A 27,886-nucleotide genomic window follows, 5' to 3' on the forward strand; every position below is an offset into this window, starting at 1 on the left:
TCATGTTCTTTTAGAGAGAAGACTACTCTTCCTACTGGCAACCCATCTAAACAAGCCATACTTATTCAGCCTTTTTCTAACTGAACTGTCATGAACACTAAAATTTAATGTGCTAAACGAGGCCCATGGAGTCTCAGAGGAAGCTCTTGGCAGTGCAGTGAGCGCTCACTGACCTTGGGGTGAATCCACTGGCAAGATTGTGACATTGTGTTAAAACACAGCTAATATAGAGGTGGTCACACTTGCTTTTTGTCAGCAGCATGTGACTACTACCTGCCCTCTTTATTCCTATGGAAGCAAGTAAGTGTGTACTTCAGTCAAGTGAAAAAACTGTTCTAAATTTATACTTGAGAAAAGGTCGACTCCACCACTGGTCCAGTTTTAACTACTTTTCAAACAAAAATAAACCAAACGTCACAGACTGCTGCCTTTTCCTTTAGTTTATTCTGCAGAATTATACATGCAACCTTTACAACTTCAGCTTTAAACTCTTTTTGTGTCACCCTGACATTTTATAGGTCCAACATGATTAGAGTACATTCAGAGATTATACAGCTATTCAAACCAAAGCTAATATTGGCTCTGTTCTCCACCTAAATATACACAAGAAAATCCCAAATTTCTCTTTGGTCAAACATAAAACGTCACATTAACACTCGGCCTAGTGAGATAATCTGCCTTCTGCTGTCACACTGGAGATGTACATGTTTACATGACAGTCAACTGTACAGATTAAGGCAAGTCAAGTGATATCAAACAGGGAAGGGAGAGGAGGGATAAAAGGGATTTAAAACGGAGACAGGCGGGAGTGATGTGTCAAGCGAGACGTGTGTGTTCAGATGTAGACCGGTTGTTCCTGTGCTGTCAGCAGACGGTACATGGCTGCAGGCATCGTCTTCATGTGGATCTGGAGCAGAAAGGAAAAAGTGCAATGAGCAAACTAAACTCTCCTTAAATGAACCTTTTCCATGCAAGAATAACTTTTTGTAGAAAATTACAATAGCTTCTTTTTTAAAGATGTCACATTTGTTTGTGTTAAACTGTGACACAGTTTAGGCCAGTATCAACCAGGGATGTACTTTGTTTCAGTGAATGCAAACGTTTACCTTCTTCAGGGCCCAGAGTTGATTAATCAGTGTGAATTTTCTCCACTGGAAGGCAATAAATGGTAAATGGCCTGTATTTGTATAGCGCTTTTACTTGGTCCCTAAGGACCCCAAAGCGGTTTACACTACACTCAGTCATCCACACATTGTTGATGACAAGCTACATTGTAGCTACAGCTGCCCTGGGGCGCACTGACAGAGGCGAGAGTGCCGGACACTGGCGCTACCGGGCCCTCTGACCACCACCAGGAGGTAACAGGTGAAGTGTCTTGTCCAAGGACACAACGACCGAGACTGTTGGAGCCGGGGCTCGAACCGGCAACCTTCTGATTACAAGATGAACTGCCAACTCTTGAGCCATGATCGCTCATTTGAAAAATATTTTATTACAGAAGGCTACCCTGTTGAATAACTACCCAATTGTGGTGTAGGGGTTTAAGTGTACTTCTGGTCTTGGCGTCTGAGAGGGTCTCCTACGGTAAACTGGTCCCTGGGGAGGGGCTAGACTAAGGAAGTCCTAATGAAACTTAAGTCTTGGCACTGCATAACCACTCGTGGAAGTGGAATCTGGGACCACCTCCTCTAGGCCTGGCCGCCAAACACTTAAAGCTCATGAATACACCACTTATGTCTTATACATGAGTGATGGGAAGGCAGAGCCTTGGTTGTGCACCTACTGCACTGGACTGTTGTGCTGAACCGAGAGCTGAGCTGTCCATCCAAGTTTTGACCCTCAGTTATAGCCACCTGTGAAGATCTGGGTAATGACTGAAAGAGTAAGGTTGAGAATTCATGGGGCTGAAATAAGTCTCACCTGTAGGATGGGCTCAGTGTTAGGGACAGGGTGAGGAAATCTGGAATGATCTCATATTCATAGTGAGGAGGCAAAACGTAGTTATTGTGCTAGATAAATCGGTTTATGCCGATAGGACCAGGTGGAATGGACTGATTGATTTTTCATGGCGTGACCCACCCATATAATATAATGGAAGGATTATTTTCAACTGTAAGTCATGCAAAGCTGCCGTAGTAAAGGCAAGACTTTAAATATGGAGCTGAAAATGACAATAAAGCGTCTCCTTTAAAGTGAAATGGTGCTGTGCTGCACAAAGAACCCTGGGATTACAGCTTTAAAGCCGTAAAAAGGCTTTTAATGTGTAAATATTGATGCAGGAGGAAAGGCATTCACTGAAGCAAGTCTTTCAGCTGCAGCTGTTTTCCTGATGGAACTGAGGCTGATTTTGAGACAGTTTCAATAATAAATCAAGAAGGCCTATAAAACGGGAATTTACATGTTAAAGATATTTTAGGATATGTCTCAAACATGTTTTTTGCTGCTGAGGTAAATAAAAGAACATATGTGGCCATTTTGAGTATTTACCTCTCCCATGGCATTGGACAGGATCTGAACAATCTTCTCGTGAGGAGTCGCCACGACGCTCTGGCTGTTGATCTCGATGATGCGGTGACCGACGCGGACGCCACCTCTCTCAGCGATACCGCCTCTCATCAGACTGCAGATCTGCACAGGAAGGAAACAGAGGGATTTGGCTTAGTGGGGACACAGCCGATACCAAATCTAAGAATTTGACAAGAAGGACAATTCATTTAATTTGTTCCCTGCAGCTGCGAGTGAGTTTCAGTAGCTTCAGATACTCACTATGCCATTCTGGACGCTGAAGCCCAGCTGGTATCGGAGATCCGGCCTGCGAATAAGCACCATGGTGACAGGAGGGCACCTGACAATGTTCATCTTGATCCTGGACTGAGACTTGAGACCCTGGGGAAACAGCAAGCAGACATATGAGACAGATCCAGCAAACATTTAAGAACCCCTTCTGCTTGTAAGGGGTTTCAAAAAAGATGAAAGGTGGAAAAGAGAGAGCAGCAACGTACCTTGATGATGCTCTGGCAGGTGCTGAGAGGTAAACCCACCAAGCTTGTACCATTTATGGTCATGATCTGATCTCCGATGTTGAGTCGGCCAGACTTCTCCGCTGGGCCGGCGTGCATCATGCTAGCGATGATCACTGTGGGGAGGATTGACCCCCAGCCAGACTCCACGATCACCACGCCGAGGATCTCGCCTTTTTGCTTCTCGATGTAAACCTGAACGTGAATATGACCTTAGTTTCTTTAAAGATACCAAATAATGTTCATTTACAGCTTCAAAGTTGCATTTTGGGGATTCTAGTAGAACAAATCTTGTCGGATATCTGCTATAACTCTGTGAGGAGGGGCTCAGGCTTCCGAGAGCTCTCAGCCACATAAGGTAGCGGATCTTTGTTAGTCTGACATCGTGCCAAACAAACAGCCAGATGACTTGGATAATGAATGACTACAGTGTTTTTAGGCAATTTAGCAGCTGTGGCATCAAACTCAGATATAGAATGTATATATGCATAGCTGTATGTGTTAATGAAGCCTCAAGATGGACGTCTTAGTGCTTTAAATCCAAATGTGAGGTGTGTCTGAAAAGTGAAGGAGCACACCAATTTCTCAATCACACAGTAAAACATACCGTGCTTTATCCTAATTTTTACCCTAGTGTGTGCCATAAATTACAAAATTAACATCCCGTTGTGTTCAGTAAGACCTGAATGTGCAACTGAGACCACAAAATTCTCAAGAAAGTGCTTAAAGAAAGACTTAAGACTTATCCCATAGACCTCCCTATAACTGGCCGCCCCCTGCTGGCCACTAGATATGAATGCAGGTTTATGGCACTTCAGCACTGGCTTCAGTCTGTGAGCTCAGCTAACATCCACCTGAACACTGGATTGGATAATCTCAAACAGGATGTAACATTTAATCTGCTGCTTCTGCAAGCCACTTTGCAGCCCACCTTCAATTCATGTCATCCATTTCGTACTCCTCATGCTGTTTCTGACTTAACTAATGATGCAATACAATACAAGTTTATTTGTATAGCACATTTAAAACCAAGAGTATACCAAAGTGCTTCACAACAACACCATAAACAGATACGTCTGTTTTCACTGATGCTGGGAAATTTGCAGTTGCTCTCAACCGTTATCCTTTCCACATATGTGCATGGAGGGCGGATACAGTCAAATAAAACTTCCTGCAGGTTTTGATTAAAAGCGTCCCCTCTGTCTTTATTGTGGACTTCATATCAAACTAAGATGTGAATCGCACCAAAGAAAAAGAACTTTACAGAGACACTTTGGACACATATCAACAGTCACCTTCACCAATCCAAATCTACCACAGTCCTCCCAGTTCGGGCTTCTCGCCGCCAACCACACAACTCTGAAAAATGTGAGATGACAGCAGGCAGCGAGAGCAGGGAGGAGGCTCCGAGGTCAGAACAGGTCGAGCATCACAAATTCACCTTTATACTGAGGTTAGGAGTTTGCTCTTTTTATTAAAATGTCATCTCTCAGTACAACTGTCATGCAGCTGTGACTCCTAAACCAGATGCTCATGTAACAGCACTGCGAGGCAAACTAACAACACAATGAGCAGGAAAAACATTAATAGCCTGACCTGAATTAAAGAGATGTGTTGCTATTTTTATCTGAAAGATTCATCCATATGCAGAGTGGAATATTTTTATCTTGCGAATGCAGACGTGTCCCTGTCGATGATGATTAAAACCTCCCGACTGTGCCGCCACCTGCTGGCTGACTTACGTCTCTGCAGTTCTCCGACTTGGAGAAGTGGATGAGGTCGTCATTGTACATGTCCTGAGTGTTGAGCAGGTCACTGTACTCCCTCTGGCTCAGGTCCTCGGGGTCGATGCCGTTGGCCCTGAGGAACTCCTGGTAGGCAACGCTGAAGGACTGACCGATGGACTGAGCAATGAGCTGAGCCTGAGAGAAAGAGATCAATCACAGATAATAAGAAACAAGCTACACTACAGCTGTACCTTTAAAGACATTCCCCACCCTAAAAATAACATTTTATTCTAAAACCAAATCCTAAAAGAACGTATAGAATTTTTAAGCTCTCCCACTTTTTAGTTTTTAATTTTGTCCATAATTAATATTGGATCGGTCCTTTATGAATTACAAATATTTTCTTTCTTCTCAGGTTAAGGCTGACATCAGTTGTGCTTTTAGAAACAATGGAAGCAGATTTAAACTGCAAACTATAAATAACTCTCCCCTTTAGAGCTATTTTAGTGTTCTTTATCCAATCAGATTTCTGTTTCTGTTTCTTTCTATTTCTGAGTATAGCTGTGGCTCAGGAGGTAAAGTGGGCTTTCTACCAATCGGAAGATCAGTGCTTTGGTGTTGAACCCTGGGTTTCCCTTAAATGCTCCTTCAGCTCATAAAAGGCAAGCCAGATTTGATGTGCCACTGAGAGTTTATGAAATTCTGAAGAAATAATCAGTATGGAAGTTCTTCAAGGTGTCCAAGCCTGAAGGATTTATGAGTTAGCAGTAGGTTACCTAGCTAGTAGATGTCTAAGGGTTATAATACCATATTTTGGCTAAAGTTGATTTCTTAAAAAAGAAAGTGAAAAACTCTGAAGGTAAATTGAAGAGCAACACTTGGAGGGTTAGTTGACATATAGTGATCTGCTACATGATGGTTAGCTGCAGAGCTATGGTTAGGCTAACTTAACACAAAAGCACCAGAAACACATAAGATGAGAATTAAATTGTTCTCAATAAAAGTTCATATTGGAGCTCCTAATGGAGAGACAAATACCATTGTACAGCAAGAAGACAATGCAGAAACAGACCAAATTTAAGGCAAAATGCGATGACCCATTGATATACTAAATTACAATTACATTTCAAAGACTTTTACAGCTATTTAACAGTCTTTACAGCTGTTTTAGGGGAAATTTAATCTAACATGTTTTCAGACTTAAGAGGCAGATATCCTGCAGTAGATTACTTAGATAACTTTTATGGCCTGCCCTACATCAAAAGCGAAAAAGACCCTACACCCTAAAAATAAAAAGGTGATCAAGTTGAATAAAATCAGATTTTGAGGACCACTGTTTTAATCATTGACAAAAACCACTAGTAACTCACATCCTCAGACTCGAAGACGTGGCAGATCATTCTGTACAGTCTTCTGTCATCTTGGGTTATGGTGGTTTGCTCTGCTGTGCTGTCCAGGTTTTCCTGTGCGCTGCGGGACCGGACCATCTTCCCTCGGGCCATCAGGACCACCATGTTACCAATGTCAGCTATGTAGGAGATTGTCCTCAGGGGCAGGTCCATTAAACACTCCTGGTAATGACAAATACATGAGTCACTTGTAAATACAGGCCCTGCATAATAAAAATAAAATGAATAATAAATCAAATCTAGTTTAACCAAATAAATAAAAAACAAAGGACCTAAAATTGAACCTTGCGGTACACCACAGATAACGTGAGCTTTAAATGATGAATATGATGTGGTAGCTGCTAATATACTAAAGGTTTTAATAGAAGTATGGAAAGTGTTGCAAGGGAAATTTGTAATTTTGTGGTGTTGATATAAAACAAAATAATATATGTTATGTTTATACCTGAGTGTCAGCATTGAGGACCTTGATCCTTTGTGTGGACATGAATAGATCAACCTCTGCAGTGGATGGAGCCTCGTCGTCGGGGCTCTGCATAGCCGAGAAAAGAAGTGAACAGAGGAGGCAACAGGTTGATAGAGAGCAGCAAAGAGAGTAGAGCGGGCGTCACGATTGTCCAGAACCTCCAAATCTAACAGCTGCTCATGAGATTGACAAAAGCAAACAGTCACGTCTGGTCTAATCTGCACTCAACAAATGAATAAGACAGAGACACTTGAAGCGTGCATGGCCATTCTCCTCTGTCGTCATCCTTGGCCACAAATTCTGCATAATGCATTGCAATCACAGATAAGCAGAATGAAAAACAAACTCACCTTCTTCCTGTTCTTCGCCTGTTTCTGAGCTGCCTGCAGTGATCAGAAAGAACAGCGATTCAGAAATACAAATCAAGGCAGCGGTGATTTGAGGAAAAGGTGGACAAACACAAAAACTAACCGGATCATGCACTGTAGACTGCCTCTATTCCAAATGCCAAATCAAGGGACACAAGAACCTTAAAGGGGTATGTTGCGTGTGCTTGTGTGTGTGAGAGAGAGGGCAGTGGTGTTACTGTCTATCACATTTGACAACAGTGGGATGCCAGAGGCGTTTGCAGCAAACATTATCAAAAGTGTTCTCTGCATCAGTGTGACACAAACGACCCTGAAGAAAGATGAGCGACCTCATGTGTTTGCAGCAGATGCCTCATCACAACTCGAGGTTTCCAAATGCTGTCTGATCCCCTTTAGAGATCAAGGATTTAGTCTGTGAAATCAGAAGGCTCATTGTGTTTATGTGGACTCAGACTACAGTTGATTTAGCTTAAACAAAAATAAATGTGGCTCTAATATGTTATCCAGTTTGTGTAACCTTTATTTCCGTCCAATTCAATTATATAGCATCAATTTACACCAACAGTTGCCTCAGTGGGAAGGAAAAACTGTTTTAATAGGAAGAAACCTCCAGCAGAACCGGACTCAGGGAGGGGTGCCCTGCTGCCGTGAGCAGCTGGGGGTGAGTTCAGTACAAAAGACACACTGTGGGAGAGAGAGTCAGAGTTCATTGATTGCTAATGATTAAATACAATATAGAAGAAAGTAACCAAAGGAAGGTTCAGGGTCACCTGATCCAGCCCTAACAATATCCTTTATCAAAAAGGAATGTTTTTTAGGGCCGAGTACAATAACCTCAGCTTTGTCTGAATTTAGAAGTTAGAGGTCATCCAGGTGTTTATGTTTTTAAGAGATGGTTATAGTTTAACTAACTGATTTGTGTCATTTGGTTTCATGACTAATAATGCTGGGTGCAGTAAAAATGTATGCATGTTTTTCTCTTAATATTACCAAAGGGACGCATGTATAATGTAAAAATGTACTGGGCCCAGCACATAACCCTGTGGAACTCCATTATTAACTGTTGTATATGAAGAAGACTTCCCACTTACCTAAACAAATTGAAACCAATCAGACAGATATGAGTCAAACAATTGCAGTGCACTTCCTTTAATACCAATGTGTGTTCTACTCTCTGTAGTAAAATATTGTCATTAACAACGTTAAATGCTGCACTGAGTTCTAACAGGACGAGCATAGAGATGACTCCACAGTGAGAAATCATAAAATCATTTACAACCTCCAGTTGCTGCTGTTGCAGTGCTATGGTGAACTCTGAAGAACTTCACTCAACACTCAAACAGACCATTCATCTATTTAACTCTGAAAAAGATGTGAAAGTAAACATATCCACCCTAACATCAGCCATTACTTTGTGGACTCCACATTTTGCCACTGTGTTGATTATTTGTAGCCATAGGAAACCATATTTGTACAGGAGAGTGCCATGAAAAGCTGCATCTATAAACTAAAATTTCACAGTAGAAAAATGTTTGTGAATCTGAAAACTGCAGCTCATGTGTCAATTCTTGTGCCATTTCTGATCATTTTAATGGAATATCATGACTGATATCATGGCTTGTTTGTGCTCCAGAATTGGTGCACGAGCCACCGTGCTGCCAATCACAGTTACAGTCACAACAGTTGGTATGGGATATTTTCCACAAATCCCTCTGCCCACATTAAATTAGGAGACACTAAGCATGCATGTGGACGACAGCCTCACACAGAAACAACAGCAGTTTATTTCTAGAGATTACAAGTGATTGCACTGTTCAAATGTTAGAAACAAATGGATGAGAGGTTAGGTAACTGGCACTAGCGCTGTGGTTACAGCAAAAAAAAAAAAAAGATGACTGAAAATAAAATCTAGAGTCTTATGTTTCATGTGAATTAACTACATTTTAAAAAGTGTTTTTACCATTCACCACATAAAGCATCCTTGTTCAGCTTTGGTCACTAGAAGCCGAGTAGAAGCTTAACTTCACTTTCAAGGAGTATAGACAAGAACATAAAGTCTGAAGATGTTACAGCTCCAGCAACACGTGCAGCATGAAGAAGAGCTTCATTACAAAACCAGGAGTCATCCTCACCCTGATGAAATGCTGATTAAGTAATAAAGTTAAACTTCACACTACAAGCGCTGCTGCAGCTTTAACCTCTTTTTGTCTGCTGCAAACCAGCCCTCCATTAAATACGACACACACCAATATACCAATATTTAAGAATTAAAAACTCTATTTACTGATAACTATTATTCTACTATAACACACGCAATCTCGGTTTGTTTGTCTACCAGCACCTTGTACAAAACCCAACTCTGCAAATGGGTACTTCTTAGGCTTCTTGAAGGTTCCTATCAGTATCAGATATTATGACACCATTGTGTTGCCTAGTAACCACCTACCAACAGGCTAAAATTGTAATGTTTGTAATGGCACCTTAAAAAAAGCATCGTCTCATTTTGATATCATAACAAGAGGCTCTAATTTTGATCCACAGATGTTTAATGATGCACGGTACATGATGGCGCCATCACGCTGCCTGGCAACTACCAAGCAACAGGCTGAATCTACTCATTTTTAGCATTTATGCAGCCATAACAACATATGAAAGCATATGAAAGCATTTTCATGATCATTTTCATTTCATCATGAACAGCAACAGCAGCACAAAGATGCTAAACTGCTGTGGTGTGGGCATGTACTAGTAAAGTTATCCTTCAGCTATTTCATTTTTGGTAAACAGTCCCCATGTGGATTATATGCTTAACTTTTACTATAATTAAAATAAATAAATAAATAAATAAATAAATAAATAAATAAATAAATAAATAAATAAATAAATACAATTAATAATAACAACAACAACAGGAACATACAATTTGAAAGGCTCCCTTTGAAAGAAGGTGTTTTTAATAAAAAAATCAAAAAATGTTCTTGTTTTTGATAACTAATAAATATAACAATACCTAATTTAATAGACTCCTTTTTGTATAGTTAAAAACTTCAACCATATAGTTGACAAGATATTTAGTTTCTACGCCACATGGGTGATGTCAGTGAGGTTATTTCCATTTTTTAGTACACACTCTATGGATTTGATATTTTATTTTTCAAGACTTCTTTAATCAGACATTATATTATAGATTATTATGTACAGCACAAAAAAAACCTGTTATCAGCTACAGACACTGAACCTATTAAGTTGATCTAGTATCAGTTTTCATATCTGATCTGTTCATTTTCTTCAGTAACTGGAGCAGCTTAAATGCATAAAGCCACCGTAGAATCAACGCTTACTGTATTCACTTTGCATGAAATGCAATTTTATAGAAAATGTGTGTGGAAGAGCCACACACACACACACACACACACACACACACACACACACACACACACACACACACACACACACACACACACACACACACACACACACACACACACACGACTGAAAACAAAGTCAGTTTTACAGAGAGCTGTACAGGTTTTAAAAAAGCCACAGCATCAGATTTAGCATCCTTACAGTCAGCTCATCCAGCTTACTAGACAGAAGCCTGTCTCTCTTTTTCTTTCCCATTCTAACAAATAAAAGGACTCATACATCCACATCATCAGCTCACAGTCTCTGACCTTCTCCCTCTCTGTAGGCTTCTCAGACATTAACAGAGGCGACGTCCCCAAACTATCAGTCAACCATCCAGAGAGGAGCGCAGAGCCGGGCTCAGCTCCTGTCTTCCTCCTCCTGCCTCCAACTTACTTCTTCACAAAGCTCACGTCTCACTACTCATCTCTCACACTCAGATAGCTCTACGTTTGAATGCCATCTCACTCCCTCCCTCCCCGACACCACCTCCATTTAACTGACTGCATTAGAAAGAAAGGGCTGATCTGTTTTTTTTCTCATGTTTACAGTAACACCAAAAAGTCACATTTAAATTAACATCCTCTTATTCCTTATCCTTTTATTACGTCCCCATTTGCGTGATCCCCATTTGACATCATATACTGTGACTGAAGAATAAAGTGAGGTCTCCTAGCCTCATAGCACAGTTTATATAACATCCAGCCTGTACGGCTCTGGATCAGAAGCAGTGATCTGTGGTTGATTCACTGCACACACACACACACACACACACACACACACACACACACACACAGGGACTTTTAGCTGTGTTGCCCACTGAGGGCTTCTGACTTTAAAGACCCAAATACACAGCAAAGCTCAGTTCCATCTCCAATGATGCGTCAAGGCGCATTAGAAAATGCAGCTCTGAATCAGGGCACTGTGGCTTTAATATCTGAAATCCTTGATGTCTTTTCCAGCATGTAAAACATTTTGGCGCCCAAAGACATGTTGACCTTACCTCAAAGGAAATATCACCCAGACTGTGATAAGTGGGGATTAATTTACTCAAGACACATTTTTGTTCATCAGTCACCGGATAAACACAGGAGAATGCACAGATGTCTGTTAAGTAAGATAACACACACTCCACAACTTAAAAACACTCAGTGGCCACTTTATTAGATACACTAGCCATTAACAAAAATGTCTAAGAAGCTAATCACATGGCAGCAACAAGACGGACCGCTAAAGGTCAAACTGAGCATCAGAATGGGGAGGAAAGGTGGATTAAGTGACTTTGAACGTGGCGTGGATAATTTTTCAACACGACCATCTCCAGGGTTTACAGAGAATGGTCCACAAAAGAGAAAATATCCAGTGAGTGGCAGTTTTCTGGCTGGAAATCCCTTGTTGACGTCAGAGATCAGAGGAGAATCGGTGAAGTGCTTCAAGCCAATATGAAGGCAAATGCTTAACTCAAATAGACACTGGTCACAACCAAGCAGAATAACCTTTATGAAAGCGCAAAACCTTGAAGTAGATGAGCTACAGCAGCAGAAGACCACACCGAGTGACTCTCCTGTCAGATAAGAACAGAAAACTCAGGCAACAGTTTCTAAAAACGGATGATGACAGAAGATTAGAAAAACATCTCCTGGTTTGCCGAGTTCCAATTCCGCAGTAATATTTGAATGTTCAGATTAAAATTTGATGTGAACAACATGAAAACATGGGTCTGTCCTGCCTTGTATCAGTGCTCCAGGCCTGCAACGGTGGTATAAAACTGTGGAGGATACCGGAGGATGAGTTTAAAGCCACAGGCTACCTAACCATGTCAGTACCTTCATCATCACAGGGTTCCCATCTGATGGATGCTTCCAGCAGGCTAAAGCACCATGTTACAAAGCTCTGCTCATCTCATAGAGGCTGGAGACTATCCCAGCTGTCTGAGGCAGGGCACACACTGGGCTAAAATACAGAGACATACAAATATTTCGATGGGCAATTTGCCAGTTAACCTAACCCCACGTCTTTGGAATGTGGGAGGAAGTTGGAGAGAGAACCCATACAAACACAGGGAGAACATGTAAACTCCACACTGATGGTGGAAATGAACTCAGGACCTTGTTGCTGTGAGGCAATAGTGCTAACCACCATGCTACCCCTTGTATTCATGGTAAAACAAGAAATAATTATGACCTCTAGGGAACATTTAGTTCCTATGAAGTCTTAAATTTACTCACAGTCAGTCACAAATTGATTTTTTTTGGTCTCCTCACTCTCTAAAACTGGCAAAATCAACCTCATCAATCCGCAGATGCCATGAACGTGTCACATACGCACGTTAGGTCAGCAGTTACAGATACACAAAAATTAGATATGGGCCAGGCCTGGCATAGATGGCACTGTCCATGCGATGGCATGCCATATCTGGCTCGATTATGGTTTGGTTTATTCTGGCCCAGGCCCATAGAAAACAGGTCTGGCCCGGATCTGGCATCAAGCTGGCACTTCTGACTGACCGGTGTCATGGCAGAGTGTATGTCAACCAGATCTGGGCCAGGTCTGGCAATGATGGCACTGTTTATGTTCCTATTTTAGTTAGAAGACCCAAATGCCATGTTGCAATACTATACTGCTATGGTAGCCAACATTTCAAATGCAGGTTTGTGAGTGTACACTTTATCCAAAACCTAGTGAGGGTTTACTCATCTTTACCAGTGAGTGGCTGTAGCTCAGCAGGTAGAGCAGGTCACCTACTAATCGGAAGGTTAGTGGTTTGAGCCCTGGCTCCTCCAGGCTGCATCTCAAGAATGTGAATTTGTAGAGGAAGTGTGTGATTGGGGGAATGTGGCATGTTGCATAGAGCACTTTGAGTAATCAAGGAGAGTAGAAAAGCATTATATAAGAATCAGTCCATTCACTGTCTGAGCCTTGCCATGTTACTTTTGCATGTTCTGGCACATGTTGTTATTACATGGCTTGATTAAGGTATCATTACATTACATTACATTAGGCTGAATGGCAGATAGTCAGATTAACAGTATTTTGTCTCTATCTGCAGGTTTTACACGCTTACATATAAACACACAGTTACTGTCCCTCCATTTACAAAGGCAGAGGCGTCACTGTGTGATTATTTTACATGTAGTTGTTTTTTCCTGTGTAATAATATTCAACATTGCTATCAAGAAATTTTTCAAAAAATGCCTCTCTGTGCAAAATGGGTGTAAAAACATAAACAGCTGTGGGATACTGTTTGTCTGTGATTTAGACAGGGGGAACAAATCGTGGCAGGATCAGCCTGATGTTATTTGTATCCCACTGTAACTTTACTGTATAAAGAGCTAACATCTCCAATATGTCAGGAGTAGTTAGTCATTACAACAAGTGTTTGCGAACTAAAAATCAAGAATGTAGGATACTGTTTGTCCGTGATTTAAACAGCCCAGCGCTGCTCCTGACGAAGGGAAAACCAATTCTGCAGGGAGACCTACCTCGGCACTTGTGCAGGTGAAGCCAAAGGGAAGATTTGCTTCACCATATTTTCTAGTCTTTGGCTTAGAAGGAAGTTGGTTTGGAAACATATTCAGCTATGCTTCATCTCCTGCTTTGCGTTTGTGGAGGCGCCCCGTGCTAGCAGTGTCCAAATGTTGTTGGGTTTTTTTTTTCCCTTTTCATACCACGCCCCCCCCCCCCCGCAATGGCTCTGCACCCGCTTAGGGGACGGGCCCCACACTTTGGGAAGGTCTGCCTTAGGGTCATGTCCAATTTCTATGAAGCTGGAAAAGATCTCCGTGATTGTTAGTCCAATACCAAATAAATATGTGGTTACCCACTGCACCATCTGTGAGTTTTTCACTCACATCTTGACATTTCTGGTTTTATTTTAAATATAAACCCCTCTATGAGTCTTATTTTACCCTAGATAGGCCTTAATAACAGGTATCTGTTACATAAAGAATAGTTACAAAGGGAAAGCCACATTTTTTTTCCTGTTCATATCCTTTCACTGTGATGTGAACACAGAATGAAACGTGCTCTTACTCGGACTCTGCTCATGGCCTCTTGGGCCTGCTGCATGCGGGCGCTCTTTGTGGGCGTCCTCTCTGACAGCAGGTGGGTGCAGCCCATGTAGGTTGCTGCAAAGATGATGCCATCAATAAGGTCTTCAGGGTCACACGGTCCCGGGACTGCATTTAACAAGATGCACTTGTTAGAAAAACACACATAAACGCTGCATATGTACATTAACATGCTTTCAAATAAATATCTGATATATGAGAAATACAAAATATGAGACAGAGGTTCAGCTGAGAATAAAAATATGATTATCACTCACCGTCTACAAACGTGGGAAACTGTGGAAGAGATCTGCGAATCTGAGAAGGCGCAGGAAATTAAAAAAACAACATTTATTATTTCTCCTCACACGCTGCAGGTCTCCACCGACTCATTCACATTCAGATGAACACCTTATAAGAGATGCAGGCCTTTGCAAGATTTATCATCACCCTAGAGTCTTACTGTGTTTCTACGATGGCATTTTAGATTCATTTAAGGGGTCGCAGGAATGTTACTGGAAAGAACTAGAGATAAGAGCAATATGCTATAAATATGGTGGAAGTTTTTTTTAACCTTTTTTTCCTTATTGGTAAATTTTTATTCATAAATGTGCAAACTTTCTTATAGCAAATTTGTGTGTTTATGTCTTAAATATGTGACTTTTTAATCTATTTGATTTGTGAGGGTTTTTTTTTTATTTTTTTTCTCCCTCTCTCAAATGTGTAAGTTTTTTTTAGTTAATTACTTTATTTCTTGTAAATTTGTGACTTTTTAAATCTCTTAGATGTTGGAGTTTCTTTCAAGTAAATTTGTGGGATGTTTTTTTTCTCCTACATTTGTAAATTATTCTCATAAATTTGCAACATTTTTCTAGTAGATCTGTAAGTTTACTTTATGTCAATTTTATACATTTCGTTTTATACCTCATACATTGGCAAGTTTTCCCCCATAAATCTGAGATTATTTCTTGTAAATCTGCATTTTATCTGCATTACTGAGTTTCCTTTCTCATAATTCTATGACTTTAATATGACCTTTTCTCAGAATATTATCCCTCCTTTTCCACAAACCTGCACAGGCTGTAACACTTTTTCAAACACCCAAAGATCTTTCTTAGCCTTATTATGACCCACATTTATAAAACTCTCATGTGACATTTATTCCAAATATCAGTCGGTTGTTATCTACAGAAACTTAATACTGGGTAAAACAAAGAGCTGCGTTTTGGTAAGTTAAACTCTCACCTCCTGCACAGATGGCTTCTGAGGAGGTGACTGTTGCTGAGCTTGAGTCTGTGGCTGTTGAGAGGGGAGCTGCTGCTGCTGCTGCTGATGTTGACACTGTTGATGCTGATTAGGCGGCATGTGTGGGTACGGCTGTGGCTGGGTGTATGTCTGCGGTGACCTAGCGGCATCCCTCTGCTGTGACTGGTGGCCTTGTTGGTGCAGGTGGTGGTGATGGTTGTGCTGGGACTGTCCAGTGTGATAACTTTGGGGATTGGGTGCTCTAGAAGAGTGATCAACCCTCAGGGGACTGACCGGATCCCGAACTGGAGCTGAGGTGTAGCAGCTTGGAGACTCAGAAGCTGACTCAGGGGGTGAGTGAGGAGAAGACTGTGGGAGGGGAAAAAGAGAAACAGGAAAAACCCCTGTGAAACTGCAACTTGATACAAGGGTCAGGATGAAGCATTAATACGTGTACCATAAAATCAAATGAGAGCTAGCAATGTAAGCTAACTGGAAAGGATAAAAAAAAAACTTTATCAGTGCAGCGCTCCACAGAAAAATCACTTGATGACATCAGTCAAGCCCTAAAGACAGTCTACTATGTTTTTTTTATTTATTTATGGAATTTGTTGTTAAAATGAGTGCAGTGCGATTGTGGCTCAGCAGATAAGAGTTTAAAAGTCCTATATACTGTAAGTACCAAATGTTCTATTTAGTGGGAGTAGATATCCCTTATATCAGGGGTGTCAAAAGTAAGGCCCAGGGGCCAATATTGGCCTGGAAAAATTGTAAACTTTTAAACTGTAACATTTTCTGAGAATTAACAAAAACTCACAGGACAGTCTGGGCAACAAACTACCAGAACTACTACTATAATTTTACACATTAATCATGTAGTTTCACTGGTCCAGCCCACTTAACATCAAAGTGTTGCTGTATGTAGCATGAATTATGTCATTTAAAAGGAGTCTGAAATCCCTGCTTTATATAGTGATCTCAGGCACAAAGCCCCACCCACGCACTATTCAAACTTTCTGTTTATCAGGGGCAGCCAATCAGAAGAAAGATGTCTATAATGACTGGACAGACAGCAGATGAACTGAGGGGCTGGACCATGAATATGGATTATTTTGCACTGTGAATCATGCAAAGCTGCTCTAGCAGAGTCCAAAAATACAGAGGTGGAACTGAGCCCAATAGATCCCCTTTAACACTGTGGAAAATAAACAGCAGTAATACATAATAATATTCTAAAATACATTTTCAAATACCTATCACTGCTTTAAAATGATCTTTATATGTTTCTCCATCTTTGTTCAGCACCAGCCTAATTCTGCTCTGCCCCCTGCCTCCTGTTGACATGCTGGGCTACACAAAACTCCTATCTCAGCTAAGTCGCGCCAAAATCATGAATTAATACTCTACTCTGTGCCATACCACCTTACCACCAGGTGCGATAATTAACACTTTGAGGCACACTCAAAAAGACGATTCTTTGCTAACGTGAACATGAAGGATTAATTTTTTTTTGAGTAAAATGCAACTGAAATACACAAAATTAAAAGTTTATTTATTCAAATAATTAATCATTGAGGGAAAAATGCTTGGAATAACTGAATGAATACCAATCAATCGTATTTCATTTGACCAGATTCTATTAAATAACATTTTTACAATTTATTTATGTAACAAAATTACATGTAATCACATTACTTAAATTCTGAATTTTGGCATAAATAATTTGAGGGCACATGAGTAGTAGTGCATCATGGATTTGATGTGCTTTCTGGTAGGGGTATATATAAGCTTAATAGTAAAGAACTCAAAGAGACTTGGACAAAATATTTCATGATTTCAACTCTGGTGACTATGATAGATACCGGCGGCTCTATAGCAGTGTGAGATAATATTTACTGAGGCTCAAGTTTCTCAAATATTTGAATAGTAATCAAATTAATAAGAAAATAAAATTGTTTCTGCAAGTATTGCTTTTTTTATGTGCACCTGGTAGTATGTAGCTCACAGTCTATTTGAAGACTACCATATAACGACAAGAAAATGCATCAAATGTGTATAGAGCTGATAAAATATGTGTGAAACATGAAATTAGATGCTACAGATGAAACAGAAGAAGCATGAAAATAAATAAAAAAAATCGGTAGAGATGTTAAAAAGTCCTGAAAAATCACAGAAAATGAGGCAAAAACCAAGAAGCTGCAGGTCTTCTATATCTCTGCACTGTCATGTGATAGTGCGGTTGGATGGCTTCCTGTACTTAAAATGCTGATCCCTAAAAAGATTCAGCTTTCTGTTCTGTTTCTGTTTAATGACCTCTATATTTATCTGCTGCCATCACGAGAGAAACCTGCTCACTGTAGAAAAACAAAACAGCAGGAACATGAAAATAAAAAGGCTAAACTGATCTACTCCCCTGAGTCAATCAAACTGCATCTTTCAGTCTGTTGTGAAATTAATAAAGTAACTGATGGGATACTAACATGGCCAGCTGTAGTCTGCAGGGGGTACATATCCTCCGTGGGGCTGACCTCCTGTCTCATCACCCAGATCGGCTCCACAGGTTGGTCAGGTGTGTACGGGGAGCGCATCGTCTTCGTCTTCACCCCCTCAATCGCCTCTTTGATGTCTTTAATCGCTAGGCTAATGGCGTCGCCTGAGCCCTTTGCACCTTCTGCATTCTGCTCATCCTGGGCCTCGCCTGAGCTGCTCAGCCCAGATGGAGGGGTCTTGGCTTGGGTTTCTGGCTGTCTGGGTGGCTGCCTGCGGTTTTTAGTGACAGGGCTTTGATCGGCACTGCCTCCCTCGCCATCAGACTGACCATCATAGTGGTGCAGCCGGCAGCCAACAGAGCGATCCAGAGGGGAGCGCTGTGAGCGCCGGTCTCTGGCCTGCCTCGGGACATGATGGGAACCCTCGATGGGGGAGGGCAGAGCTCCTTTTTGTACATTCTCCTGTCTGTGGGGGGTAAAGGGCTCTTGGCGAGACTCTTGGTGGCCCCTGTTAGCCTCGGTCCTCTGACTGGCCTGCCTGCGAGGTTCCCTGTTTGGCTCAGGGTAGGAGGTCTTAAGCGGCTCGGGAAAAGAGTTGGGATGGGGTTTTGACTCCGAGTATGACTCATAGACCGGCTCTGAGTAAGACTTTTGGTGGGACTCTGTATAAAAGTCTGCATAGGTTTTTGGATAAGATTCAGAGCAAGAAGTGGAGTGGGACAACGAGCATGACTCAGAGTAATCCTCATCCTCCTCTTCTTCTGGTGGCAGGTCATTATCGGGTAGAGGGCTCATACTGGCGTCCTCACCGAAGTGGTCCAGCTGGGGGAAAGCTGGAACATCAGGGGAGGAAGGGGGAGTTGGTGAGTGAAGTGGAGGCGGGCTGTGGAGAGGTCCATCCATACTGAGTGAGGCGGCACTCTCCGTGTCAGAGCAGAGATCTGTGATTTCACTTCCCTGAGCTGAAGGATCCTCCTCCACATTGTCCATCACTCTCTCTTCATCCTCCTCCACCCTCTCAGCATACTCCTCAGCTTTCTCATCATGCCCGCAGCCAGAGTGACCTTCTCCTGGGCGGTGGTCTCCATCCTCATCCCCTACCTTCTCCTGCTTTCGATGATCCTCTTTAAGATCTGATTCCTGCTCACACTCCATTTTACTCTCCAGGAGATCTTCTTCAGCATCATCAGGAGGAGCACTGTGAGTGTCAAGCTGTACTTCACGGGGTGCAGCACCAGATGCAAGGTGGGTGGGTGTAACAACAGCAATGGGAGTCTGGTGAGAAGATTCCCTGTCCTGTGATTGGTCCACTACAGGATCAGCTGTGGATGATTCCTGCACCTGCACCTGCCGTGGACCTTCTCTCTCTTCCACACCTGGTGAGGAGTCCTGAACCTCTCTGAATGGCTGCCGCTGTCTGTGACTTCTCAGTCTGGGGTTAGGGTCACCATGACGGCGGTAGCGAGTGACGGCAGCGCGGGGTTGCTGGACAGGACGTGGGTCAGCATCCTGACTAACCGCAGCTGGGGCAGAGACCGGACTCAGAGGCTGACTTTGCCCTTGCCCTTGCCCTGATGGAGGCCGGCGGCGGTGCCGAGGCGGTCCACGACCTCCAGGTGGGTGGTGGTGGTGATGGTGGTGGTGATGGTGAGGAGGAGGGTGATGGTGATGAAGGGGATTCAGTTCCCCATCCTGGTTGAGCATCTGACATGGTCTCCAGGACCGGCGTACAGGAGGGTCTCCAGTGGTCCCATTGGGCTGCCTGCTCCTCGGAGGCCCCGACACCTCCTTGTGTTCCTCGCTGCCTTCCCCCGTTGCCTCTCCCTGATACTTGTGGCTCATGGCTGGGGTATGATTCGAGTCCAATTTTCAGAACATGCTCCTCTTACTGCCAAGAAAAGCCAGCTCAGGGCACAACCTGGGAAAGATGGAGACACGACATAAGCAGGAAAATTATTAAAGGGTAAGGATAAAACATGAAGGCTTTGAAGCCTGAGACAAACGGGGTAAAAATTATATTAAAATAAAAACTTTTGCTAACGGATAAGTGAAAGAATAATAATCATTGTGTTGATATAAGGACTCACAGATTCTATTAACATGTTTGCCTAACATCTAAAATAAAATAATGGTGGCTTTGGTGATCACCCCTAGTTTGCACTGCAGGTCTCTGCCGCCTGGGGCTCATTCTCAGTGTCGGATGGACCCGTGTCCTCAGTCATGTCCACCTCTTTTTGAAAGCTATACTTTGCTTTATCCAATGGTGCAGCAGCAGAGGTGTGAAAATAAGTCTGCAGCTCTGTTTATTTATTACTTACACACCTACGTCCCACTCACAACATTTGTCTGATTGTTTAAACCAGAATAAGAGCTACAGAAGGATTTATGAGCTTGAGATGAAAGCTATGACGTCTCCCGAGATCGCCAAGCACGGATAACAATCACCTCTTTTTCAGACACGGGTACACCTTGTCTGTACCAAAATACATAAGGCTGCTAGTAACTGGAGGCCAGTCACCGTGAATCTAGATTGATTTCCCACTGTGATCTGTGCCAGCTGCCGATGCGCTTCATCACAAATCAATATCTTAATTACTGGTCTTTATTTACTTTATTTACTGCCAAATATCCTTGGGCAAGATACTAACCCCATGTTTGCCTACTGGTGGTGGTCAGAGGGCCCGGTGGCGCCAGTGTCCGGCAGCCTCGCCTCTGTCAGTGCGCCCCAGGGTGGCTGTGGCTACAATGTAGCTTGCCATCACCAGTGTGTGAATGTGTGTGTGAATGACTGAATGTAGTGTAAAGCACTTTGGGGTCCTTAGGGACTGAGTAAAGCGCTATACAAATGCAGGCCATTTACCATTTACTACAAAAGCATTAAGTTAAAATTATTGTAGACTGCTACTTTACATTTTCCAGGTCTTTTGTTTTGAAGGTTTATATGTCATTGACTAACGAACATCTCTTTAAAAAACAGCAATATTGCATATCACACTAAGCAGGGACTATACTGCTAATAGCAAAAAAAACAAAACAAAATCCAAATCCTCTGGGATGCAGAGCACTTTAATCTGCACCCCGTTCATCCGTCCGTCCGCCAGCAGCTGGCAGATGGCACAGGGTGGAAAACACGAGAAGGAAGAGGGAGAGGAGGAGGCAGGGCAGGGGGACAAGGAGGGGCTTCTTTCTTGCTACATGATAAGATCTGACAGAGAAGAATGGAAAAGGGAGTGATCTAAATAATAAATGCCCTCTGTGAAGGAGAAGCCCCTTTTTGATATGTATTTAATGTGACGAGGCTACCGGGGAATCACTCATTTATCTTGTATCGCAGGCTTCTGAGGTCAATAAGCTGAGAGAGGACACCCGAACGTCACCTCGCAGCATGTTTCAGAATATTAAACTGGTTCTGGACAGTCTTTATAAACTACACTGCAGTGTAGTTTATAAAGACCAGCGCAGATGCATCTTAAAAGGTTCGTATCTGATCTGCCCTCCCTTATTACAAGAATCTATAAATACATTAGAGTTACATTACAACTTTTTTAGCTTCTTCTTACAGCTCTGCAGCTAATGGTCAATCAGAGAGTCCATCGGCGCGCTTGTTTGCTGACTTGGCCTCCGGGGGTTATGGACTTTTTCAGGGCTTCCAATGCTGGCCGTGCATATGTGAACCAAGACTTCCATTTTTTGCATTCATTGCTAAAGAACGCAGATAAACACCTCAAAGCCTTTTTCTTATTTATTCTGAACGTAAGCACAAAAACCTCAGGATAAAGGCTTGTGGCTTTAGCAATGCAAGGAAGAACTTAAAATAGGAGAATACGACAGTAATCTGAACCAAATGACTATTTTTTTTACTATATTTACTCAAAAATGTGAGCAAATAACATCTGAGAAACAGAGACACGGTTGTACTGAGGAGCCAAGCAGGAGGGGCTATTGCAGTACTAGAGATGATCTGCAGATACACATCATGTCCTCGATGGTTTTCATATTGTGGAAATTAGTCCCGCTTCTGCAGAACTGGCTATGTATGTGTGTATCTTCTCCACCTTGGACACCTACTAGGCGTAATCCTTGTTTCTCTTTTTCTGAACTGAGTGGTTTCTGTGATATTTTGGACCTGCTTCTAGAACAAAATAACTGGGTGTACATAAGAAGTTAGTGAGGGTGATCTCTTCCTGTACAGCTTACTACGGCTATGCTCGGAAAAACCCAGAAATTCTAACGGCTGTCAAATTGTGCTTTGACTGATAAACTGGGGTGCCAAAACACGTCATTAAGGCTACAGGGGCGGTCGTCTTTATGGAGGAAATAGTTAATGTGGGGTTGCAAACCTAAATGCAGACACGACTGCTTTCTCTGTTCACTTGTAAGCAGGATGCCTCAAAAAGTTTTGGAAGCATTTGCGGAGCCAATTAAGGACGTTAACTTGAGGAGTCTTTCCGGATCTAGATCTCGATCCAGAACTTTTTGGTTGGATTCTTTATGAATGTAACATTTAGAAAAATGGGACGTTTAGCAATGCATCTTCACAGAAAAACTGGGAGACATCATCTTGATGTCAAAGAAAGAATCACAACTTCATCTGGATCCAGGAAGTCTATTTATGCATGGTGTTTCTGGAAGCTTTCCCACAGCTCGCTAGTTAAGTGTCCCACAAACATCTTTGACTTAATTTTTTCGTTTATTCCTAACAAACAGACACAGGAAGCTCTTGATCCCATTTCAGTTATCCAGTCTAACGTAACACGTCACTGCTAATAAATCTGCTGACGACGCTACAGTCAGAAAACTGTTTTGCTTCCCTCATGAATGGATGAACCTTCCTGTGTGAAAGCAAAACCTCAGTAAACGTCTTAATGTGTATTACAACAAACCAAGGCAGAAACAAAAAAAAAGTATAAATGGATTTTGCAGCGTCGAGAATGCTTACTGCTATTTTTTTTTTTTTTTTGTTAAGGCAATTTCAAAAGACCTACTGAGGGAAAAACTGATCTGTATACAGCTTTAGAAAACCAAGAATCTGGAGCATTCAGCTACTTACTTAACAAAGATTGGTCTGCGTATGCTTAAAGCAAAGAGTATGTGACCATACTTAATGAAAGTCTGTGGATATTCCTGTTATTTTTTATCTATTTAATAAACAGAAAAAATTATATTTATATGTTTTAATCATATTCCTGGTGATTTTTCTTTGGTGAAAGGCCAAGGTCTTTGGTGGGTGCCAACATTTTTCACATGCAGCAAAACCTCTGAAGCATCCTTATATTTTTCCCCTCTCATCTTCATGTCATTTGCATCTCTTTTGATGAATGTCAGTGGCTTTGCAGCAGTCATAATAAACTGTGAAAAGGTGGTACAAGGATTACAGCTGTCTCATAACACCACCACCTCTGTAAAGGTGTTAAGTAAATTAAAGGCAAAAAAGCGAATATGTGAATATGCTGGATGGTGAGGGCAAAGGTTAATGGTGATGATGAAACATGAGGACAGAACACAACTGTCAGGAGGGGAAGCAGGAAGATCGAGGATGGACCTCCAGCATGGCTAATGTCCCACTCTGAGTGGAATTTACAACTGGATAGCAGCGGCTGGGTGAGTCCAGGGAGAAAGGGGTGACTTGGGTCACAGATGGCCCTGGCAGCACTGCTGTTAGTCAGGCAGGGCATGCAAAGCTGAGAGGCGAGCGCCACGCCTCCATCTGTCAGGCTGAAGTGAAAGCTGCCGGGTGGGGGATTTACTAACCCATTAACTCGCTGACCTTTCACTGACAATCATCCACACACACTATACATACCAGCAAAGCCCTGAATGATTAAATCTATTTAACACTCTATGCATGCATCAGGGCTAAAAGGCAGAATTAAACCAACAAATAATTGATTTCAGTATCAATGCTGCTGTCATTATGTTACATGATTAAACATTTAGTCTATGAACTATCAGGAAACTGTGACAAACACTAGCATCCCATTTCATACATCCAACTATTGGCACAAACTTGGACAATCCTGGCCACGTTTACAAACTTGAGGTGGACCGTCAGCACCTGCTTAACGCCATCAGGGAGAACGTCACATAAAAGAAATATCTGTTTCAATGTGGATCTTATGTCTGATCATGGATTTTTAGTCCTTTAAGCTAAGCAAAGCTAACCTCAGCTAATTAGTCCCACAGTGAAAATAAATTCACTCAAAATGGAAAAGATAAGTAATTAATTAAGTAATAAAAAACTAAAAAAGAAAGCAAAAATCAATTTATATTATGTTATATTATATTATATTATATTGTATTATAATAGCAGGCATTTGGGAACCCCGCAAGGGACATTGGAGGAAAAAAAAAATGAAGATGATCTTTTGAGATCTCAAGTTTGCGAGATCTCGCAAAAGTAACTCTGTAGGAAAGTGACATTGGGAGGGAAAAACTCCCTTTTAACAGGAAGAAACCTCTGGCAAAAGCAGGCTCAGGGAGGTGGCATCTGCCATTTTTTTTTGGAGCGAGGGAAGGAAGACATGAAAGTGTTTTGTTGGTTATCAGCTAGCTAGGTAGTTCGGTTATCAGGCCAAGCTAGTATTCATAAACTGTAAGGGTGCAATGCACAGATACATATCTACTAATTAGTACAAGGTTAACAAACAATGTCATTAATCAAAACTGAAGCTGTCAAACAAACTGGCCACCCCCTAACTGCAGAATACACCTGGAAGAGTCGTCATTTATAGAAGCTAAAACCGTTTTCGTACCAGGCTTTAAAAAATGCTTTTAATGGTGTAAAGTTGAGCATTTTAACATCGGAGTCGATGGGGATGACTCACTTGGCCTCAAGTGGCCACTACAGGAATTACAGGCTTTCTTGTATTGGTTTTTAAGCCTGCACACTCAATACTGCAGTAACACTTAAAGCAACTTTAGTTATTTTTGTTCAGTTATGATTAGTTCATAGGCAGCTAACCAAAAACAAATTTGATTTGCATATTTCAAAGAAAAAATGCCCAACATAACCCAGTTCCATCGTCTCCTCATGATTAGCTGCCTTACATAACAGTAAACTGAAGTAACCTAAGCTAGTTTAGGGTTTTAATACATAATTTTAATATTTTCTCACATTATGCTTTAAGGAAATTAAAAAAAGAAAGCAATGGGCAGATGAAAACGTATGTACACCTATCCTCATCTTTCTCTATCCAAGTATGATTCATCCCCCCCCCCCCCCCCCCACACACACACACACACACACACACACACCACAGAAACAGACACCCACTCAGCAAGCATATGGCCCATACAGGGATGCATCAATCGTGACATTACGTGCACTGTATTACATGTAGCCTCTGGGAGACGATTAACCCATAAAGCTGCCATGAGCTTTTATTTTGAAGGCGCACTCGGTTTCTTAAATACCCTCCCATGGCCTTGATGTTAAAATACCAAAAGCCGTCTTTGCTTTTGTGATTGCTACTGTCATTATAAATGATCAGCCAGTCTTACAGCCCGCTTCTTCGAATCGTTGAAATGTTATAGTTCCCATTTCCTAAACGGTCATTGGTGGGGTTTTGTTTTTCTTTTTTTTTGGATATTTTATAGTCGTTCACTGCATCACGATCTCTAAAACATTTCCTGACGTGCTCGTGGAAAGGAGATAAAACCGTTTAGCGAACTGTCACCTGTCTAAAAGCCTCCCTCTCTGCCCTCTCGCGCTCCACATTCATCCTCCGCAGGTGTCAGATCCGCCATCAGTGGAAACGACCCGTTCACATTCCCACTAAAACCACCAGAAATCCACGATTCCTCGTCTATCACACCAGCTCTGGGAGGTGACATTTACTCATTTACCTGCATGTCAGTGGAGGAGAGGCCCGGCTTCGGCTGCCGTAGTGTACATCGCCCCTGTGTCTGCGCGTTCTCGCCCGGATCGGCTCGGTTTGTCCCTCCAGACACAACTTGCTCGGATTACAGAGAGAGCTCAGCCCCTCCTTCTGCACCGTGACATCAGAGCGGATTAGCGATGCACAAAGCGCCTTTATGAACACTGCTGATGTCGGTGGTGCAGACACAAGCAGCTCTTTACGGCCGTGAGCTCAGTCAGCCTCATCCCACCTCCTCCATCAGCAGACAGCAGCCTGCAGCTCTGCAGCACCGTCACACTCTCACGGGCTGTCGGAGGGGTCGCTGTTATCCTTCTGTTGATCTCCCCGGTGTCATCCGTTAGAAAGAAAACACCTGTGAAACCTGCGCAGGTACACAAAGAGGTAACATATATATATTTGAAGGCCAACTTCTTTTTAATAGAGCGTTTTCAGATTTTCCACGATGCATAAACCAAAATAAAGTAAAATAATAACAAAAAAGAAATAGAAAAACATCTGAATTTTGAAGACTAAAATACGAAATAAAATAAAATACAATAAAATACTTACACATTTAGCGCAACAATATGGACATTTTTTGAGAAATAAATTGGCAAATTTGCCTAAAACAACAGCAAATTTTCTAGAAAGAAATTGCAAATTAATAAGAAAAAATGGGGAAAAAATAGCAAATTTAAGGAAAAAATCTTGGCAAATTCACGTGTTAAATAATGGAAATTTTATTTAAAAAATAATAAACTGGCAAATTTACCAGCAAGAAAACAGCATTTTTTTTTAGAAAGAAATGGGAGGTCGAGAAAGAAAAGAAAGAAAGAAAAGTATTCACAAAGCTTTAGGAAAGGAATAAAATAAAATACTGGCAAATCTAGAGCAACAGTTTAAAAAAAAATTAAAGACAAATCGGCAAATTCACACAAAAAACACAAATTTATGTGTTGAAAAACAAAACCTCACAGATTTTAAAGAAATACATTTGAAATCAATAAGAAAAAGAGAGAAAATACTTTGAGAAAAATATCTGCAGCCTTTAAAAAAGTGAAAATATTAGGAAAAATAAACTAGCAAATGTACTAGGAAGAAATGATAAAACAATAAAAGAGAGGTGGGTGACAAAGTGTTGACTCTCCTACCCGTTCCTGGATCCTCTCTCCAGGCAAAGTTCTGTGGGCCCTATACTGTCCAAGAGAAACTGAGTAACACAGATTATGTTACAGGTACCCCAGACCATAGGACAAAGTGTTGTGTGTGCCATGTTAATCTGATGAAGCCTTATGTTGTTTGTGATGCAGGTGTAAACTCCTCTTCATCCCCCTCTTCATCCCCCGCTTCGCTGTGCTGTGTTCCTCCTGAAGGAAAAAAGAGGGAACACACGCATGTAAAGGAAGCACTCAAAACGTGCAGTTATCCTAATTGGGTGTTCTTAAAGTCAGCAGAGAGGCACAGAAAAGAAGATCAGACACCAGCGAGGGAGGATAAGAAGGACAGACGCAACAACATTGTCATCCCCTATGTAGCCGGTGTATCAGAAAAACTCAGGAGAGTTTTCTCCAAGCATGACATCCCGGTGCATTTCAGACCCAATAAGTAGCTGGCTTGCGTCGTTCACTTCAAAGAGTCGGGTCTAAGAGCCGTTTCGTTCACGACGACACATCATTACCCAGCAGTATGTAAGTAACCGATGCAGCATTTAACTGCAGCATTAAAAGTAAATACACATTAACCAATCAATAGTTATGATTCAGTCGCGTAATACATACAGGCTTCTTCACGCTGAGTGCTTTCACTTCAGCTACTTTATTTTAACGCTAAAACATTTGTGCTATTACTT

The 27,886-nt window shown here is 41.8% G+C and overlaps 1 protein-coding gene across 1 annotated transcript; it reads right to left on the bottom strand.

The window, feature by feature from the left end:
- Window positions 1-425: 425 nt before the first annotated feature.
- LOC146570526 (uncharacterized) lies at window positions 426-26,585 on the bottom strand. Its single transcript, XM_085279014.1, has 13 exons — window positions 26,024-26,585; window positions 18,170-20,096; window positions 15,690-16,058; window positions 14,723-14,762; window positions 14,428-14,573; window positions 6,973-7,005; window positions 6,602-6,688; window positions 6,118-6,318; window positions 4,763-4,942; window positions 3,003-3,215; window positions 2,767-2,886; window positions 2,488-2,628; window positions 426-907 (listed from the first exon to the last, which is right to left on the bottom strand). Exons 2-13 carry the CDS (start codon window positions 20,018-20,020, stop codon window positions 836-838), a joined length of 3,453 nt encoding a protein of 1,150 aa, XP_085135140.1. The 5' UTR covers window positions 20,021-20,096; window positions 26,024-26,585; the 3' UTR covers window positions 426-835.
- Between the last annotated feature and the right edge of the window lie 1,301 nt (window positions 26,586-27,886).

The sequence above is a fragment of the Mchenga conophoros genome, linkage group LG7, assembly GCF_057382185.1.
Source record: "Mchenga conophoros isolate Kocher_MC1m ecotype Shallow Benthic linkage group LG7, M_conophoros_male_GT1.1, whole genome shotgun sequence".
NCBI lineage: Eukaryota > Metazoa > Chordata > Actinopteri > Cichliformes > Cichlidae > Mchenga > Mchenga conophoros.